This window comes from Solanum dulcamara, chromosome 2 (genome assembly GCF_947179165.1).
Source record: "Solanum dulcamara chromosome 2, daSolDulc1.2, whole genome shotgun sequence".
Lineage (NCBI taxonomy): Eukaryota > Viridiplantae > Streptophyta > Magnoliopsida > Solanales > Solanaceae > Solanum > Solanum dulcamara.
The window spans coordinates 11,471,687-11,492,743 of record NC_077238.1 but is presented as its reverse complement, the minus strand read 5'-3'; the positions used below and the strand labels follow the sequence as shown (position 1 = coordinate 11,492,743).

Below are 21,057 nucleotides of genomic sequence, written 5' to 3'. Positions count from 1 at the left end.
CCAAAGTAATGAATACATAATTATCCAAAATAATTCACAGAACCTAGGGAATATGTATACATGAATGTAAGAAGTTCATGTATTAACTAAATGGACAATCCATACATTCAATGTATTTATAACAAGAGAAAAAATATAACTTTTTTAATTCCATTTAGTTATCAAAATACAATTTTTCTTTATTTTATTAGGTTTGAAGAATAATTTTATCCAATAATTTTTTATTAAATAAATTGAGGCTATTTTTACAATACTTTTTTTATGGAGACAAAATATTAAGAGCGTTATGAAGACTATTTGTGAACTTAACCCAATTTCTGATACGTGGATTTGTCACATCACCGGGCCTAGAATCATCTATATAAAAAAAAATTTTCGTTATAACATTCGCGAATAACCCATCCCATTTTAACCCGTCCAAATATATTACAACCAAATATATTACGAAACAGCCCATTTGCCACCTGTAACTCTACCTTTGTTCATCCATAGATGCCCAAATGCAGTATTTTGTGGTAGGTTACGGTCTAGTGTTCTGGGTTTAGCAGCAGCATTGATGTTGTCGCCATCATCTCTTCTCTCTTTGCTGCTTTCAGAATCCAAGCTTTTCCTTTCCGTCTTGCTCTCCCTCAAGAAACTCATGATGATGGCCATTTTATGATGTTGCTGTAGTTGAATGAAATTCTAAATGGCACGGTTAATTCTTGATTGGAGTAAACTAATAGACGAAAAGCCTCCGGCCGAGTTGGTGGTCGCCACCAAAGCAACCCCGACGATTACCATAGACGGGGAAGAGCAAAATGATGAGTTTTCAAACCTGACGAATGATGAACTAATTGACAAAATTGACAGGTTCAATAACTTGTTGGGCTCCAAAGGCCCTAGATTATTCGATAGGGGTGAGAAGCTGAAAGCAACTATAAAAAAGCATGAGGATGAATTAGAGAGGAGAAAATTGCTTCGCCCCGATAAGGTGAGTCTCTTCATTAAATTTCGAGCAAAATTGATGTAGATAATTCATACTGTCGAGTTCAACTAGTTTGACTGAGGCTGTGAGGCATAGTTATTGTTATCTATTGTAGTATTGTTGCTCCAACATCTACTGGATTTTGTACATTTTTGAAGAATTTAGTAAAATTTTGGGAATCTTATAAGAGTGTGCTGCTGAGTCTGTAGTCGCACTATTGGACTGCGAAATGGATTTTTGAAATTAATTAACATTCTCTAAAAAAGGTATGGTTAATAATCTCGCAGGTACTGAAACCATTAAAAGAACTCCCAATAATTAATTGGGTACTATGCCAAGTATTTGAAATACAGGAAAGAAATATCATTGAAATATGGATTTATTTCTAAATCAACTTTTTCTTGAGAACTAGTACAAAAGTTGTCTTGGTAAATATGTTGGTTTTTACGTGGACTTCAATTCATGTATTGACTGCACCTTGTGGAATTTTGAGGAAGACAATGAATGTCTATTAACTTAAGTAATTTTGGCGAAGCTTCTAGGAGCATAAGGTGTTTAGTTTCTTAAAGGTGCTTATTTTAAAGAGAAGTTAATTCATCAAATGGTCACTCAAATTAAGGAAATTGTCTACCAAAATCAATTTTCTTTAGTTCAGGACAATAAATTCACTCAACAAATCCCTTGTTTCTCATAATATAATTCCTATCGGTGTAGCCATTTTTAGGCATCGGAAATGTGACTTAGCATCCCATATTTTATTAAATGTTTTCTTTATTTTCTTTGTTTGATCAAGACCCATTTAATAAAAAAAGATTTCCAGCAGATATGTTTAATCAGAGATGTTTTGAGAACAAGAGCTGCTTTATGGAGAAGCTGAAGCTGAATTGTTTGGCTCTTTTCCATTTTTGGCGCAAACATGAATACCCTCATGAAGATAAGGATATCCCTAGTATTTTAGATTACTTGTGAGTTCATAGGAGGACAACAACACTTTTGTAATTCTGATCGTAAGTATTACTGGAATACTTCCTGAGTATTTCTTTGTTTATAATACAAGTTACCTTTCTAAAAAAAAGAGTTCCAGCAAATAAGCTATTTATCCTGGTTGTGGGCTATGTTGAACCCCATTTTCATAGCAAATATGGGCTTTATGTTACGCTGGTATGGGTTGATAAGTGAAAGCTGCATATAAGTATGTCATAACTATATGGCATCATTAAAATCTTTCATAAAAAAAGGAAAAAAAAGCTCCAGGCACGGTTACAAATACAAACTTTTAGAGGTCCCTTCTGGGCCCTAGAAACTCCTTTTCCAACAATCTTCTATTGTTGGAACTCCTTTCCACCTCCTTCTTTCAAATCCTTTTGTTCTTTCAGAACCTATTCCATGGGAGACAACACCATCTATTTCATGGTGGGTTTTAAATCTTACGACATCACCAGGGTGGTCTCCAAAGCAGAAACCTGGTACGACTGGGTAGAGAGAGGGCGTAATATGATGACAAGAATGACTATCAGCTAGAAGACAATGTAATGGCTGGTTTACGCCCTCAAGGAAGCTTTGAAGGGCCAGGGGAACTCTGTTCGTAGATGGAAACTTTGGGATTACTCCACATAATTTTTCTGCTCAAAGCATTTCAACAAATATGGACGGTACATTAACAGTATTATAACACAAGGAAAGAGTAGAGCCATCATCATTATTCCAGAGTGATCTCTAAACTTTGGTTGGATCGACAAATCAACTAAAATAACCAACTTCATTAAGATGAAGACCCACAAGGTAGTTAAGGTTCACAGGAAAAAAGCAAAGGAAGGTTTATTATTTTCTGATTTTGTCAGGAATAATAAATGGACCACATGAGAAATTAATGCTGCAAAGATTCAACAAAAAGGGAACTCAATTTTTATCTCGAAGGCTACAACAACAACAACAACAACAACAACAACCCAGTGAAATCCCACAACATGGGGTCTGGGGAGGGTAGAATGTACGCAGACCTTACTCCTACCAAGGTAGGACGGCTGTTTCCTGGAGACCCTCGGCTCAGTAAAAGCATAAATGCATAAAAAAATGTTAGATAAGAATAGAAAATTAAAAGCTTTATGAGAAAAACAACAAACAAACAACGAATAGATAACAAATAAATACAAATAAATAAATACTAATAACAAATAACGATTAAATAAATAATGAAAGCGTCACAGGTAAAATTGAGTAATCAAAGCATAGAAAGTAATAAATAATAACAGAAATAACAAAAATCAGAAGTCAAAGCACAAGAGATCGTAATGCACTACTACGCCTATGAATAGAGAAGAATAACAAGACTATGAACTAGCCTTCTACCCTAATGTGGGTCCTCCACACCCTCCTATCTAAGGTCATGTCCTCCGTAAGCTGTAACTGCGCCATGTCCTGTCTAATCACCTTTCCCCAATACTTCTTCGGCCTACCCCTACCTCTTCTGTAACCATCCATGGCCAGCCTCTCACACCTCCGCACTGGGGCATCTGTGTCTCTCCTCTTCACATGTCCATACCATCTCAGTCACATTTCCCGCATCTTGTCTTCCACCGAGGCCACTCCTACCTTGTCCCGAATAGCCTCATTTCTAATCTTGTCGCTCCTGGTGTGCCCACACATCCATCTCAACATTCTCATCTCAGCAACTTTCATCTTTTGAATGTGAGAAGTCTTAACTGGCCAACACTCCGCCCCATACAGCATAGCCGGTCTAACCACCACTTTATAGAACTTGCCCTTAAGTTTTGGTGGCACATTCTTGTCACATAGCACTCCGGAAGCGAGCCTCCATTTCATCCACCCTACCCCAATACGATGTGTGACATCATCATCAATCTCCCCGCTGCCTTGCATGATAGACCCAAGATACTTACAACTACTTCTCTTTTGGATGGCCTGAGCACCAAGCCTAACTTCAACGCCAACCTCCTGAGGTGTCTCACTGAACTTGCACTCTACGTACTCTGTCTTTGTCCTACTCAACTTAAACCCTTTAGACTCCAAGGTATGTCTCCAATCCTCCAGCTTAGCGTTAACTCCGCGACGAGTCTCATCGATCAGGACTATGTCATCCGCGAAAAGCATACACCATGGCACCGCACCTTGAATTTGTCGCGTCAATCCATCTATCACCAAGGCAAATAAAAAAGGACTAAGAGCTGATCCTTGATGCAACCCCATCACCACTGGGAAGTGCTCTGAGTCCCCTCCTACTGTCCTTACCCTGGTTTTGGCTCCCTCGTACATGTCCTTGATCACCCTAATGTATGCCATAGGTACACCTTTAGCCTCCAAACATGTCCATAGTATTTCTCTTGGGACTTTATCATAAGCCTTTTCTAGGTCGATGAATACCATATGCAAGTCCCTCTTCCTCTCCCTATGCTGCTCCACCAGTCTCCTCATAAGATGGATGGCTTCTGTAGTTGAGCGTCCCGGCATAAATCCAAACTGGTTCTCTGAAATAGACACGTCTCTCCTCACCCTCATCTCTACCACTCTTTCCCACAGTTTCATAGTATGGCTTAGTAGCTTAATACTTCTATAGTTGTTGCAACTCTGGATATCCCCTTTGTTTTTGTATAGAGGGATCATTATGCTCGACCTCCATTCTTTGGGCATCGTTGCCGTTTTAAAGATGACATTAAATAACCTAGTCAACCACTCCAAACCTACCGAGCTCGTGCTCTTCCAAAATTCCCCAGGAATCTCATCAGGTCCGGTTGCTCTTCCCCAGTGCATCCTACGAACGACACTCTTAACCTCCTCGACCTTAATACTCCTGCAATACCCAAAATCGCAACGCCTCCCTGTATGTTCTAAATCTCCCAACACAAAGTCTCTGTCCCCAGGGAATTAAAATGAACTTCTAGATAAAAGTTTGGTCGGAAGTCTCCCGCAGGAGATCCAGATTTCATGTTGTAGGAGGTTCGTCAATGGGTTGCGAACTCATGGAAGCACTATCATGGTATCAACATATATGAGTTGGGACACAACAAATTCCTCTTTGAGTTCCCCAACAAGACTGCTGCCGACCATACTATCAGTGGGGAATGGTTCTGGAAGTCTCTGAAATTTGCTCAATGGTGGTCACGGACCTCAACCTCCACATTTGGAAGGTTGGACCAAGTATGGATTAGGGTTGTGGGCATACCCCTTCAACTTTGGTCTCAAAAAGTCTTCCGTGAGATCGGAAACTTCTGTGGTGGGTGGATTAAGAAGAAACAGAGTTGCGGAATCATGTCAAATGGTCACGATTGGAGGTAAGAGGAGACGACGACGATGTTCCGAGCTCAGTGGAACTGGTACATGAAGGTTTGACCTTCAAGGTCCAGATTTGGGTAGAGGCGCCGGCGAGAGTTGTCTTTAGTGAAGGCAGAGGAGTGCTTCTAAAGAACCAATGGTCTGTTGGACACACCGGTCTCAAGGGGAATGAAAACCTTTTAGGTTTTACAGAGGTGTCAGGACACGTGGGTTCGTCTTACGACAAAGCTATTTCAAAATGGTCAGCCTTTGGCCAAAACTAAAAGTAAATTGCAGCATTAGAATAGGAAATGGCATGAAGGTCTCTTTATGGAAGGACAATTGGTTAGAACAAGGCTCCTTAAAAGCTCTTTTTCCAGACATCTTCATTCTTAACCAACAACAAAGGCACACTGTTGCTGAAGTATGGTCAAATCAAGGATGGAATCTGAGTTTTAGAAGGCCCCTAAATGATTGGGAGATCCAAAGACTATTAGAGTTCTTTAGAATTCTAGACCAATTCAAAGGAGCTTCTACCTCTCAAGATGGATTGATTTGGCATCACAACAACCAAGGAATTTTTAGTGCCAAGGAAGCTTACAAGAAGTTCAACCCTTTCTCCTATCAGGTAGTTGGTTGGCCATGGAGACTTATTTGGAAAGTTCAAATACCTCGTAAAGTTTCATGCTTCACTTGGCTACTAGCTAAGCAGGCTGTTTTGACTTAGGAAAATCTCATGAAAAGGGGTATCCAGTTGAATCCTAGGTGCTTCCTGTGTGGAGAAGAGGCTGAAACAGTGAACCACCTTTTCCTTCACCGTAGGATCACTAATATTTTGTGGGGTATCTTCACCAATCTGAAGGGCCTATGTTGGGTGATGCCAAGAAATATTGTTCAGACCTTGAAGATATGGAGTAGTTTTGCTAATATGTCTGGCCATAAAGAAAGATGGAAGATCATTCCCACTTGTGTCTGGTGGTCTGTATGGAAAGAGAGGAATCTCAGATGCTTTCAGAACAAGAGCAACAACATCCAGAAGATGAAGATGAATTGTTTGGTTTTGTTTCATTTTTGGTGTAAACAGGAGTATATGGAAGATCTAGAATCAGTAATGAATGCTTTAGGCACATTGTAATTTTTGCTTTTAGGGTTGAAGATCTTCCTGATACTATCCTATATTTGTTATTAGTAAACCTGTAACATGTTGTGGCAGGTTTAATTTTTTTTGGGAATAGAATACAAGTTGTTACCTTCTCAAAAAAAAACAAACTATATGGCATCATTTCAGAATTGCACAATTAGAGTCATAATTTGAGAAATGGCTTTCAAGACACTAATGGAAATTCACACGAATTTAAGATACCTTTTTCCTAATAATTTGTGGTTTTGATGCATAATCATAATGGTGCTGTCAACCATGATAATTGTAGATAACACTTGATAAAAAGCTGCATAACCGTAGAAGTGGTTTAAATCCATATTTGGAATGTGTTTCCTTGAACAAGCATATGTTTCCCCTCTTTGATTGGTTATGCAATTGAGCATTATTGCTTACACTATCTTTGACAGGGAACTGATGGATGTGCCTTATTGGGGAGGCATCACTCTGGTTCTATTGGTAAGTCTTTTTTTATGTCTGTGGAGGGGTGGGGGTGACTAAGTTAAGCTTTTCATTTATCCAAAAAACAGAAGAAACATTAGGCTTTTCTGTTGTCACAAGTTCTTACTTGTACGAACTAAGGGAAGTTCCTTACTTGGGCAAATATAAATATGCAAAAGAGTTTCTATCGCCCCAAGTGTACCCACTGTTCACCTTGGAGATCTCTAGTGCTGAATTTAGGCACTTTTATGTGTTCTTCATGCAAACAGGCATGAGTGTGACTCTAGGTTTATGTACAACGTATGCATACAGCTACATAGGAGTTAGATGAGCAAAAGATTTGAGTTGTTTTACAAAATATTGTTTGAATGGAAACTAATGGTGGAGGAAATTTTGTAGGTGCAGCTAATGGCCTTGGGCAACGGTCTGCACAATCAGCCCCCCATTCGCAATCTGCTTTTGCTGTGTGCTTTTCGAACAAGCTGGAAGAAAAAGTATATTTTTTACCTTTAAAATAAGTTTTCTGATGAAAATAGTTAATGTTGTTTTGCACTTACTGCAATCCAAAAAACCCCATATATATATATATATATATACTGTTTCTTTTACTTGTTGATTAGCAGGATAACTCTAAGACACCCAGTGGTTTCCGAAATGAATTACATGCTCTGAATACGTGTGGCCGCAAAAGGATATTAACAAGACAGTTTTCTTCAAGAAGAAGATGTAAGACAGCATTGTCTTCACAAGAAGCACCTTTTAAGTTTCCTCTAAACATAGATGAACGAGAATTTTATGCTGATGGAAAGACTAGAGACATCTCTACGTCTTCTCCTCGTTATTCTGAAGAAAGTTTCTCTAGCTGTTTCACCAAAGAGTATGTCAAATTTTTTGTCTCCCTTCTTATTTTACTAAACTTCCCAGAATATTTTATTCTTTGTACTTATTGTTGTTGTTGTTTTCTTGATACTGCTGGAGTATGTTGCTATTGCTGTTATTTTCTTGATTCCTGTTGCAGTTAAAAGTTTTAACTATAATTGGTGTGCATTTTACTGAAAAAGGATATTTCTAAGATGGAATTTTTTAGATAACACTGAACAATCAAGACTTCTTTTATGATGAAGTGCATTAGTCTCTTTAAAATTTATGGTCAAGGAATAAGGGAAGTAACAAAATATCATTCCATAACCTTGTCTCTTTGATCTTCCCAACCATTTCTGTGCTTATATTCCTTATTCAATCTATCTTTCTTCACAATGCTCCTTCTAGTTCCAAGATTGACTTTTGGAAGGTGCTCGTACTTCAAAGATATTACTCGGGAACTAGAATTGAAATGCCAAAGGGACAAAATTTTGAGGGGTTGGTTTGTTCTGTTTGTTTTCCTGTCCAAGACAAAGGTGGATTATATATTATAGGGAGTGTTTTAGTAATGTGATTGTGAATGGGGTAACTGTTGAGGGCATTGTGGACGCTTTATGGATTAGGTACAGAAATTGTTTCCTTTTCTTGCTTAGAAAGGGTAATTTTTATAAAAACAGCAGCACTAAGAAGTGCTGAAATATATGTACAAGTGAACAAAAACGAAAAAAAAATCTCATTCTAATCTTTAGGGATTCTAAGAGGCTAAATATTGATTCTTCTTTACACCAAAAAAGGAAAATAAAAGTATACACTTGGACTTGATTTGCTGGATAGCATGCTTTGTCTTCAAAACATATGACATTCCTTTCCTTCAATATGGTCCACCATGTACATGCAAATATGGTATTCCACCATAATTTTTTGTTTTCTATTTCTTTTTCTTAGGAACTAACATTGCAACAAATTAACAGTTGAGTTGTGGTTTTACGGGACACCCATCTAAGAGCCTCACCTTGTTCAGAAAGATTTGCCAAAGTTGGCCAGTCACATCAGAATGAACAAAAAGTTGAGTTTCCTTTTCAGATCCCATTTCTGTAGCTGTGACTAAACATTTAGAGGATAAGGTAATGAGAATATCTGGAGCTTTCTCAGTTTCAAAAAACATATCTGGAGCGTTTGATTGGGGAAGATGTGCTGCTACACACACAACTACAAGAATGGGTGTATAAGGGGAAGGGGTAAAATAGTATTTTGCATCTTGCTAGGGCTGTGATTAGAATAAAATATCCCCTGTTCAGTGCCACCTTAACAGGTACACTAATGGAATTGTTACTATTGAAAATACAATTAAATAATAAAAGTGTGCTCTCTCTAACAGCTTAAGCTTTTAGATGAGATGGTCACACACTTCAACATGATATCAGAACAGGCACATGTCATGTGATCGAATCTCACCGCCATCCATATCAATAAAGAATTTCCACGTGCTTGGCCCATGAAAAAAATCACGTGCGAACGCCCACATGTGAGGGGGCATGTTGAGAATACAATTAAATAATAAAAGTGTGCTCTCTCTAACAACTTAAGCTTTTAGAGGAGATGGTCACACACTTCAACAGTTACTCTCCTCATCGTAGGCCTAATGAATTGTTACCCTGAGCAACAAATGCAAGATATGGATGTGGGAATAATCTTTTCCCAAAAATTGAACGAAAATCTGGATCGCAAGGAGGATTTTCGCCACCCTTTTATATTCCTTATTGAATTTTAACCATCTGCTATGAGATAATGTGCAGTTTCGTTGATGACATTTTCAAGATCCAGTTGTTTGTTCTTCTTCTCCTTGTTTCCCTTTTCTCCCTCAAACTAAACTTTTGCTGCAAAACAACACTGAAAAATCATTTTATTTCTTGCTCTAAAATAACACGTATTTACCCAATACTTGCCTTTGACTTTGCTTGGGTAAAAAGTACAACGTAGTAGCGGAGCCAGGACCTCTGTTAAGGGGGGTCAAAGTATAAAGAATCAAACACGTGAAAATTACAAGATTAAAAACGCAGCGAGACGGGAAAGGAAAAGATTAATGTTAACATGCTAAATTTAGCTTGCCTTGTCGTGTTGCGTTTAGTTCTTCTTACTTTTACTCTGCTCCATCGACCCTTCTTAAAATTTTTGTGTTTATTTTTCTTTTATTTTGCAATTTTCTACTTTATTTTGAACTTTTTAAATTTTTTGAATTAGTGTCCGTTCAATCATGTTACTTTGAATATTACTATTACAACAACAACATACCCAGTGAAATCCCAAAAGTGGGGTCTGGGGAGGGTAGGATGTACGCAGACCTTACCACTACCTCATGGAGGTAGAGAGACTGTTTCCGAAAGACCCCCGGCTCAGATTGAGTTACTACTATTATAATGCGTATTCAAAAGATAAATAAATGGTATCATCGATTTTTTAGTTCATTTAATTCAATTTACTAGGTTAGACATTTGTAAAAAAGACAAATGATGGATGAATCAAATTAGTTTAATTTAGTTTCCATCTCTTTATAATAGAATTGGAAAAAATAGGAAAGAAATACTATGAAATTAAAGAAAGAAAAATCAATTAAATAGATATCGTGAAAAGGAAATTCACGACTTTTAAATTTCTTTATTAGATTAAATTTGATTTATCTTATTTTATATAAAATATTTTTTCGAACTCAATTTTAAGTTTAATAACAATTCATCATTTTCTGAAGAGTTTCTTCGAGTTAGTACATTAAAAAAGAGTATGTGGAAATAAAATGAGTAATAGAGAAAATAAGAATAAGAAACAAAAATAACAAGGTTGAAAGAAGGCCCAAAGCTGACCCCTCTATGGGACTTCCCAAGGCAAAAGCAACGTGGGAAAAAAATGCTGCACATAGCGGGATTCGAACCCGGGGCACTAGGGGAACTTTGAACCGAGTTAGCCACTGAGCTAAGCTACTCTTTAGTGTTGAGCAATCAGAATTTGACCTTACATATATAGTGTTATTTTTCGACGAAGGGGGTTCGGGTGATTCCCCTGAACTACACGTAACTCCGCCCTTGGTACGAAGATTGCATCATTATATGTTCAACCCAACCTAAATGCATCGACATGCAAATTTAGCCATGAATTTGAGTTGTACTGTCCATTCATTTGCTTCAGCTGCCTCCCTTTAGTCTAACTTACATCCTATTGCTGGATATTTGTTATGAAATTAAGGATTGAAAGAAATATGTGTTTGGTTATGAATTGCTCTATTTTTTCAGGTGGAAACCTTCTCAAGCCCATTCTGCATGTACTTTGCGGCATGCAAATGTAAAGTTTCTCTCATATCTCTCTCCTTCCTTTGGCTTCCTTACATACATTTTTAATTGAATAGAAAATTTGTATGCTTTTTTTTCCTTCCTATTTTTCGATTAGGGTTTAAAGTCCTTGCAAGGTTTGACTAACTGTTTGAGTCAAGTGTGTACTGATGACAAAGTCTACTTTTTCTATGTCAGAAGAAACAACCATTACCACTCCCTCTTTTCTTTTCTCCCTTTTTGTCAGTGAGGATGGATAGTAGCATTGGGTACACGGGATTGATTAGCTTATTAGATCTTCTTCCACTTATCTCCTACTTGGTTCTATTTTTAGGATATTCCAGCAGGGCTTTATGAATTGTTATAGCTTCTCCCCCTTATTATGTGTAATTTCTATCCTAGTTATGGACCACACCTTTTAGAGGTTAAAGTGTACCAGTCTTGTATTTTACTCCTAATCCTATTCTGATTATGAGATTCTCTATTTCCTAAGGATGAGGCTGTTGTTCTAGTGGATGAGGAGGAACCTGGTGTTGTTGAACCAAGACAGCAAGCATATAATGTGGTTGAGAGGTACTGAACTGATGTATTTGTCTTTTCATCTGAAACATAAGCACCTAATTTTAGTTCTGGTAGCAATTATTGATTGCTCTTGTATCTCTTTCAGCACAAAGGCAACCAAGATATACTATCCTTCAAGGTTTGTCCTGAATGAGAACAATTTTTATCAACATTACTTATTACCTATGGGAACCAAGCACTGTCTTTTTTTGTTTTTGATTATGCTTCTGTTCCATCTTTTACATCAATTAGGGATGATCCTGAATCAGTCGAAATCAAATATTCAGATATGGAATCTCTTGCTCCTGAAGCATATCTGTCGTCTACTATAATGAACTTTTACATCCGGTAAGTGAAAGATATTCTGATCTAGTAGTTACTGAATTGATTAGAAATTATATTTCTGGCATTGAAGTAAGCACATCTAGTTGTCAGTCACAAAATACCAAAAAAAACTATTTTTAAGGAGGTGTTTATTAAATTCTTTATCAAAAAAAAGGAGGTGTTTATTAAATTGCTTCTTCAGTTTTGGCAGTATCTACACATAAAAAATACGAACCTTAGCTGGTTGCATAGCTTGTTATGTGGCAGATTCTAATGCGTAGACTTCTGATATAATCTATGTTATATCACATACTTCTGTCCTTCCTAGATAAGTGGATCTGATGCTGTTGTCACTCATGCCTGTTAACTTGTTCAACAAACTAAGGAGTTGTTTGGTTAACCACACAAGAAAAAATAGTCCTGTTATAAAGTTTGCGATTCTGCATTTAAATTTTATCCCTGCATAACTAATTTAATGTTTTGTTGCCTGTATGGGAACTCTGCATGTAGTCCTTGGTTTATTCATCTATGCAGTGCTAATACTGGCATAACTTATCTGGCAATCTATTTACTAATTCATACAGGGTAAAACGTGAAAGAAGAATACACATATCAGGAATTACAGCCCTTAGTCAGAAGGCAATCCCTGTGTAATGATTCCTAATATTATATAACCATATAACAATTCTTTCATTATTACCGCTCAACAATTCCTGTAGTATTTTGTACTCCCGCATTATAATCCTTGCATAACTAGTCCTTGAATGAAACAACCCCTAAGAGTAACCTACTAAACAATAATAGGTGACAAGCTTACCTTGTAGCGGCTGCTTTTAGATTGTGTCTTCTGTCTTACTTTATTGAATTAAACTTTCTTTATGGCGTTAAACTGTTTATAACTTTTTTGAATGCATGGAACTTGATCAGATCTTTCGTTATCATTGTTTCAGTTTTCAGTCTATCACATCATTTTTTTAATTTTTTTTTTGAGAAAGGTAAAATTGTATTCCTCAGCAGTGAGGGTATGCTGGCAACCATCAAAAATTACAAGGCAAGTAATCATAATTGCAGAGAGCCTAGGATATCTAATAGCTGTTCTACTTCATCTATACCCTCTTCTTTACACCAAAAATATAAAGTGTTAGTGGTTGAGAAACCTGAGGTATTAGTGGTCTGAGGTCTCAGGTTCAAAAAAAAACTAGGTGATTCTTCCTGTTTGTCCTAGCCTTGGTGGATAGAATTACTTGGTACTTGTTGCTGGTGGGAGGTGGCAAGTATACCGTGGATTAATCCAGGTGCACAAAAGCTGGACCGAACACCAGTCGTCAAAAAAAATATAATTATAAAATGCAGTTTTATTTTACTTTGTGCATTGGATTAGTAATATTCTCAAAACATCTATTATTTCTTTCCTTCCAAACTGACCACCATATGCAAGAAGGGACTAGGCTCCACCATTTTTTCTGCATTTTACTCCCACCTCTCCTCATCCAACATCTTAAAAGATCTACAGTATGTTCAGGCATCACCCAGTGCTCTTGAATAAGATTGAAAAACATATGGCAAACCCTAGCAGTCACTCTACAATGAACAAACAAATGGCTGTTTGTTTCCTCCTTTTCATTGCAAAAAACACCTAGAGACAATCTGAAATCCTCTCCTTTCCTTTTTTCCTGAGTCAGACATGCTCTTCTGCATACCTTCTATGTGAAACACTTGATCTTGGTAGGGATACTGGATTTCCAGATTTGTTTCCAAGGTCCAGAGATGCTCCCAGGTTGTGAGGACAGATTTGTTTAGTACAATCTTCCAACTGAAAATTTTCCATTCCAATCATGTCTTCATCTGATTGCATCAGAATTGGTGTTTAATCCAGGGAATTGGCTAAATAGAAACATCATTTTAAAATAACATAAGTGGCTAAATGTAAAAATATGTTCTCTTGGAACTTTTTACTCGTCAGTCCTAGTCAAGTATGCAACATTTTGAAAATGTGATCAATCTCAATTTTCTGTGGACATAGAATGGCGATGTTTTCATTCTAGTGATTACACACAATTAATTATGCATGAATAAAAAAATGTTTATGAATCCTTCCTACTAGAGATGTATTGGTGGCTTCACATTGACTATTTATGTTTCTTCAGTTGGTTGCAGTCATGAAATATTCACTCAATGATAATATTCGGATACATGACGTGTAAATGACCATGTCAGCTTGATACTCGTCAAAAAAAAAGTTGATCATGGTAGCTTGATATCTTCGGATTGTGAAAATTGAACCTTTTTGCCTCTGCGATATACTCTTAGACATTGGTGCTTTTCCTAAGTCACCCTAGTAGAAGATAGAGATAGCTTGACAATCACTTTTTCAATCTGGTAAAACCTAATTGCCTTCTCTTCTTGCATAGGCACCTCCAGCAGAGAAAATCTCCTGCAGATGGAGAAAGGTGTGAGTATCACTTTTTCAATACATATTTTTACAGCAAGCTCAAAGAGGCTGTTTTCAGCAAGGTATTCATTCTTATCTGAAAATTGTTTACTGTGAACTTGACTAACTAGTTTGTGAATCTTGGTAGAACCTATAGAAAGAGAAGAAACTGAAAGGTCTCACTAATGGTTTTTAATTGTGCGGCAAATATGGAGTTGTATTTCATTTGTTTTATTTGTAGAACTAGTTTTAGTGTATGTGCATTGCATGTGATTTATGCGTTTATTAATAAGAAAGTGTTTAGAATGAATGAATTTCATTTAATAGTAATTGATGTCTAGATAGACGCAACATTCATCTAAATGAAAACATAAATATTATTATATTGACGCAATAGTTGAATTCAAAGTAGTTGAGTATTTTTTGAAATATATAGAGGGGGCTCTTTTTGGCGACGTAGATGGATTCTGAGTAATGAAGGACAATACAATATACTACAACGCTGGATTCAAGTCATACGACATCACTAAATGCAGATTGGGGGCAGAAACCTGGTAGAATGGGTGGATCAAACAGAAATTTAATGCAAAGAGTTAAGATCAGTCTTAAAGTTTTAAAGTGGTTGGCAGCCGTATTTATTGAAGCATCAAAAGTACAGAGAAACACAATTAAGAGATGGAGAATGAAGGACCATTTCTCTGAATTCTTTTGCACACTCAAGTACAACGAAAATGGAAGATACATAAGCTTTATTGGTATTCAAGGTCAAAGAAAATCAGTCATTATTACACCGGAAAGTACATACAAAGGAGGGTTGTAAAACATAGCAAATAAAGTGGCGAAGTTATCTATGAGCCAGAGAGAACGCAGGAGATCCAGATAGCTCCCATACCCAAGTTGACCATATCCTTCAAAAAGGCTAGCTCTAACTATTGATGGACAATAGAAGCTTTGAAGAAGGAGCAGCTGTAGACAAACAATGATGACATAAGAATCATTGGATGCTCATCACCAGTGGAAAAGTATCTCCTAAGCAGATGCATAGCTGTTAAGTTTCAGACAACACCGGAACTACCAACCCTAAATGATGTGAGGAGGTGGGCAAGGAATACTTGGAAGACAACATTTGGAGTTAGTGTCTACGCGATGAACGACGGCCAATTCCTGTTTGAACTCCCTTCAAGGAAAGTCGCTGAGCATGTCCAATCTGGAGAATGAATCTGGAAAAAGATGAAGCTGAAACTCGATTGGTGGAATTCGACTATGGGATGCTGGCCAGAGGAGATACAGAGGGACTGGGTATGGATCAGAATCTTAGGGCTACTGCTGAGTATGTGGTAGCATAAGATGTTCAAGCAAATTGGCGACCAATGTGGCGGTTTCATCGATACAGAGGAGGAAACAACTCTTAAGAATCATTTCCACTGGGCTCACAGAGATGGAAAGAAAGTTTTGAGAGAGATAGAGCTGACTATCGACGATTATGTGTACACGATTCAGATTTGGGTGAAGTTGTTGATCACTGTCAGATTGGAGAAAGAGAAGAGAGAGGGGGAAGGTTATGGACCAGTGGACACTGGAAGGTTAGACATGGTGGATAAACAGCCAACGGATATAAGGGGCGGCTCGCGGGAACATCAAAAAGTGGTGTAATTTCAAATTTAAAGCAACGTGAGGAACATATAAAAGAGAAGGGCCCACTTTGGGCTGTGTTGGGCTCTATAAAAAAGCTGAACGGTTGGGGCCAAAACATTTTAAGTCCAATTGAATTAAACCTACATGATATTATTCTAGAGGCCCAACATGAGGACATTATCGATATAGAATTCAGGCAAACATCTGCAGCTTTCATAAGTACAAACTCTCATATGGAGACACATCAGAAGGAGAAAGAGGTTATGACCATTCAATTGAATCAAAGAGAAGAACCGTTGAAGGCAAACCAATTAACACACGAATAAGCCAAAGAATCTGTAGACATGCAGACGGAAGAACAGGGAGAGAACTAGTGAAGAGGAAGGGGATTTATGAATTAAAGGGGACACAAGGAAACAGTGAAGAGGAAGGGGATGTATGAATTAAAAGGGAGAGAACTAGATAGTAAATTATGGAGTTAAGGATCCAGAAGTAAAGGGGGGTACCTAGTAATCAAAGATCAATTATTATGAAAGTTGTGACATGGAAAGTGAAGGGGTTTAAAATGCGCCTGGAAGAGGGCTCTTATCAGGAATATAATGAAAGAGTGGAAGGCAAATATAGTTTGTCTACAAGAGACAAAATTGAGGGGGGACATTACAGAAGTTGTTAGAGAGATTTGGGGGAACAAGTGGGTAGATTATGTTCAATTGGAGGCTAGTGGGACAAGAGGGAATTGTCATAATGTGGGATAAGAGGGACTGGGAAGTTGAGCTCACCAGGGTGGGCATGTGCTCTGTCCGGTAGTTTTGCTGGGAAAAGACATGTCTTTAACTGGCATATAACAGTTACATATGCTCCAAATGATAGACAAGAAAGGGAAGATACTTGGGGGGGAAATTGAGGCAGTTAGGAGTCTCATGTCAGGCCCCTGGATTTTGTGTGGGGACTTCAACACAACTAGGCATCCATCAGAGAAGAAGAATTGCATTGCAGAAGAATTAATAAAGCCATGGTTGACTTTTCAGATTTTAATGAAGATATGGAACTAGTAGACCTCAACTTGAAAGGGGGTAAATACATATAGAAACAAGGTGATAGACATGAAAGTGCAACAAGATTTGATAGAATCCTCATTTCAGATGAGACAGATGACAACTTCAGGTACATAAAGCAGTCTGTATTACAAAGAATCGCCTCATATTACATTCCCATAAAGCTTCAGTGTGGAGAATGGGAAGCATCAAAATCCTACTTCAAGTTTGAGAATTGGTGGCTGCAAACAGAAGGCTTCAAGGAGAGGGTAAAGGATTGGTGGGACTCTTTCAAGTGTGAGGGCAGTCCTGATTACATTCTAATGGAAAAACTGAAAGCTTTAAAAGTAAAATTGAAGGAGTGGAGCAAGACAAGGCAGGGGAATTTTGGGGCTCATAAACAAAATGCTCTGTCTCAGATAGAAGCAATAGAGAAAATTCAGGAGTGCAGGGCCCTGCTGGAGGAGGAGATAACCTCTAGAATAGCTCTCACCATGGAATTTGAAGACATAGCTAGGAAAGAAGAGGTTGCCTGGCTCCAGGGTAATCTGGCTAAGAAAGGGGGGTAGAAACACAAGTTTCTTCACAAAACTGCAAGTGTCCACAGGAGATACAACACTATTGTCAAACTGAAAGTGGGAGAAGTAATGGTGGAGGATCTAGGAGGGGTGAAGAAAGAGATAGTGACATACAACGAAAAATTATATACAGAAACAAAAGGTTGGAGGTCACAACTAGAATTGGAGAACTTTCCTTGGATTAGCGATGAGGACAATCATTACTGATGGCACCTTTTGTCGCCCGGGAGGTTCTGGGAAATAATCAGAGAGGATCTTGTAGCAGCAGTGCAGAATTTTCATGAGAAAGGCTTTCTTAAAAAACGATTGAATGCAATCTTTGTGGCTTTGATTCCAAAGGAAGTTTGGGCACTGGGGTTAAATGACTTCAGATCTATCAGTTTGATTGGAGGAGTGTACTAGATCATACCCAAGCTATTGGCAGAAGGATTAAAGAAGGTGATCCATGATTTAGTTGCCAGACAACAGATGACTTTCATCATAGGGAGGCAGATAATGGATGCAATCTTAATAGCAAATGAGTGTGTGGATTCTAGATAGAGTAGCAAAAAACCATGAATTATGTGCAAACTGGACATCTAGAAGGCTTATGATCACTATGAACTGGAACTTCCTAGAGAAAATGGGTTTTGGTTTCAGGTGGAAGTGGATAAAACATTGCATTAATCACAGTCAAATTTTCAGTGTTAATTAACAGGGCACCAAAGGGTTTTTCCCATCTCAGAGAGGTTTGAGACAGGGTGATCCGCTATCCTCATTACTATTCATATTAGCAATAGAGGGTATGAGTAATCTAGTGAATAATGCAAGAGGAAAAGGGTAGATCATAGGTTTCCAGGTGGGAGAGGCAAATCTTTTGGAGGTAACCCGCTTACTGTATGCAAAAGACTCCTTTGTCATCTGTGAAGTAGTGGAGGAACAAGTTCTGATTTTGAGGGTCATCTTCATCATCTTTGAAGCAACTTCTGGGCTACATATAAATCGGAGGAAGAGCGTCATATATCTCATTATTACAGGATCATAGATAAAGACCCTAGCAAGCATGGAATGCCTTTGAGAGTCAAAAGTAAGTCGGTAGGGGCATGGACTAGGGTAGTAGAAAACTGCACAAAGAGACTAACAAATTGGAAGAGTCAGTACCTTTGTAGGGGAGGCAGATTGACCCTAGTCAACAGTGTATTGAACACATTACCTTCCTACCTGACAAAGTATGGAGGATAACTGGATGACAAAGACTGTTACAACTCCTTATGGTTGTACAGTCTTGAGAGTTATTAGAAACCTCTGGCCAATGCTACAGGTCAGGACCAGCGTGAAGGTAGGAAATGGGCAGAAAACCTCTATCTGGCATGACAAGTGGGCAGGTCACCTAACAATGAAGCAACAACATCCTGAACTCTTTACATATAAGGAACTGAATATAGCAGTGGTGCAGGAAAGAGATTGTCCTTAGAAGATGATATGGAAACCAAAAATTCCCTACAAAGTATACTGTTTCATCTGGCTTTTGGCTAAAGAGGCAGTTTTGACTCATGCAAATCTGAACAAGAGGGGTCACCAGCTGGCTTCAAGGTGCTTTCTATGTGAGGAATAAGCTGAGATAATTAACCACCTTTTTTTTGCATTATAAATGGTCAGAACAGTTGTGGATTATGTTCATCAGCTCGATCAGGTGGGTGAAACCTGGAAGCATAACAAATGTTCTAAGATGCTGGAATATGGATGGCAATGTGAGTAAGGAGGAGAGATGGAAGATTGTCACATGATCGCATCTGGTGGTCAGTCTGGACTGAAAGGAACAAAAGATATTTTGAGGATGTGCAGAATAACTTAAAAATGAATTGCTTTGGCCTTTTTCATTTTTGGTGTGAGCAAAAAGTATTAGCTCATATAGAAGATAAGTTTGATGTTTTAGACTTTTTGTAAGGAATAGAATTGTACTACAAGATGTAAGTTGTAGCAATTTTGTTGGGGAACTACACTTTCGGTGGTAGTATACCTCTGGATATATAGAATTAATGTTACCATTTTCCAAAAAAGAAATTAAAATAGAATATTCAAGTTCCTAAAAATAATGAAGGTCAACAACACCATACCTAGTGAAATCCCCCTAAATGGAGTATGGGGAAGGTAGAGTGTACGCATACCTTACCACTGCCTTGAGGAGGTAGAGAGGTTGTTTCGGAAAGACCTTCGGCTCAAGTGCATCAAACCCAAGTAAAAGAAGAAGAAAAAAATGAAGATAGCATAACCGTTAATTAGAAAATCAATGTAAAGTATACAAGAAAGAAACAATAACAACAAAAAAGTAGTGTGACAATCGAACACAATACACAACACATAACAAGAACTACAATGGTACGACTAGTACTATGAATGGCACTAACAAGCCTGAACTTATGCACGACTAGACAACACTTCATCCCTATAATCTTTCCTAGCTAGAGTCATGTCCTCAGTAATATGAAGTTGCACCATGTCTTTTCTAATTATCTCTTCTCAATACTTCTTTGGCCTACCTCTACCCTTTCGGATACCCGCTACAACCAACCTCTCACACCTCCTCACTGGGACGTCGATGCACCTCTTCATTAGGGAGTCAACGCACCTCCTTTGCACATGCCTAAACCATCTCAGCCTCACTTTCCTTATCTTGTCCGCCACAGAGGCCACTCTTACCTTCTCTCGAATAACCTCATTCCTAATTTTATTGCTTCTAGTATGCACACATTCATCTCAACATCTTCATCTCTGCAACATGCATCTTATGAACATGTGAGTTCTTGACTGACCAACAATCCACCCCTTACAACAAGGACAATCTAACCACCACCCTGTGAAATTTACTTTGAAGTTTAGGTGGTACCTTCTTATCACATAGGACTCCAGAGGCTAGCCTCCATTTCATTCATGCTGCCCCAATGCGATGTGTGACATCATCGTCGATGTATCCATTACCCTGGAGTACGGACCCAAGATACTTAAACTCTCTCTTGGGAATAGTCTGTGTGGCAAGCCTCACTTCCACGTCCGCTTTATCCAACTCAACATTTAATTTGCACTCCAAATACTCCATTTTTGGTCCTGCTCAATCCGAATCCTTTGGACTCCAGAGTTTGTCTCTAAACCTCCAACCTAGCATTAACTCTGTCTTGTGTCTCATCAACCAATACTATGTTGTCCGCAAAAAATAATGAAGGTCAATGAAATATAAATAATAGTTTGTTTCGCCAAACTTTCAAAATCTCTTATTTGAAAATGCATTTTGTAGAAGTGTGCTTTGAAAAAATATTTTTGGAAAGCAGCAGTTTGTGTTATCAATTTAAAGAACACTTCGTCCAATGTTAGAACAGTAATTCATGCTTGGCCAATTTCCAAAAGTGCTTCTAGGAAAAGTCAATTTTTTAACTTTTGAAAAATAACTCTTGCTATTTAAAAACACTTAATTCCCTCCTTAAAGCTTTGGCCAAATAGTTA

At 38.0% G+C, this 21,057-nt stretch overlaps 1 protein-coding gene across 7 annotated transcripts in view; it reads left to right on the top strand.

Moving 5' to 3' along the window:
• The first annotated feature begins 431 nt into the window (after positions 1-431).
• Positions 432-21,057, top strand: part of LOC129880330 (ubiquitin-like-specific protease 1D) — a 28,379-nt gene continuing 7,753 nt past the window's right edge. For 2 of the 7 annotated variants that reach the window (XM_055954313.1, XM_055954311.1), the window contains exons 1-9: positions 433-973; positions 6,806-6,854; positions 7,236-7,330; positions 7,457-7,713; positions 10,982-11,030; positions 11,511-11,590; positions 11,685-11,717; positions 11,831-11,926; positions 14,314-14,416. In XM_055954313.1, coding sequence (XP_055810288.1) covers positions 689-973; positions 6,806-6,854; positions 7,236-7,330; positions 7,457-7,713; positions 10,982-11,030; positions 11,511-11,590; positions 11,685-11,717; positions 11,831-11,926; positions 14,314-14,416 — 1,047 coding nt within the window. In that variant the 5' untranslated portion in view covers positions 433-688. Of the gene's footprint in view, positions 974-6,805; positions 6,855-7,235; positions 7,331-7,456; positions 7,714-10,981; positions 11,031-11,510; positions 11,591-11,684; positions 11,718-11,830; positions 11,927-14,313; positions 14,417-21,057 lie in introns of all 7 variants that reach the window. The other 5 variants (XM_055954314.1, XM_055954310.1, XM_055954312.1 and 2 more) reach the window with 5 other exon arrangements.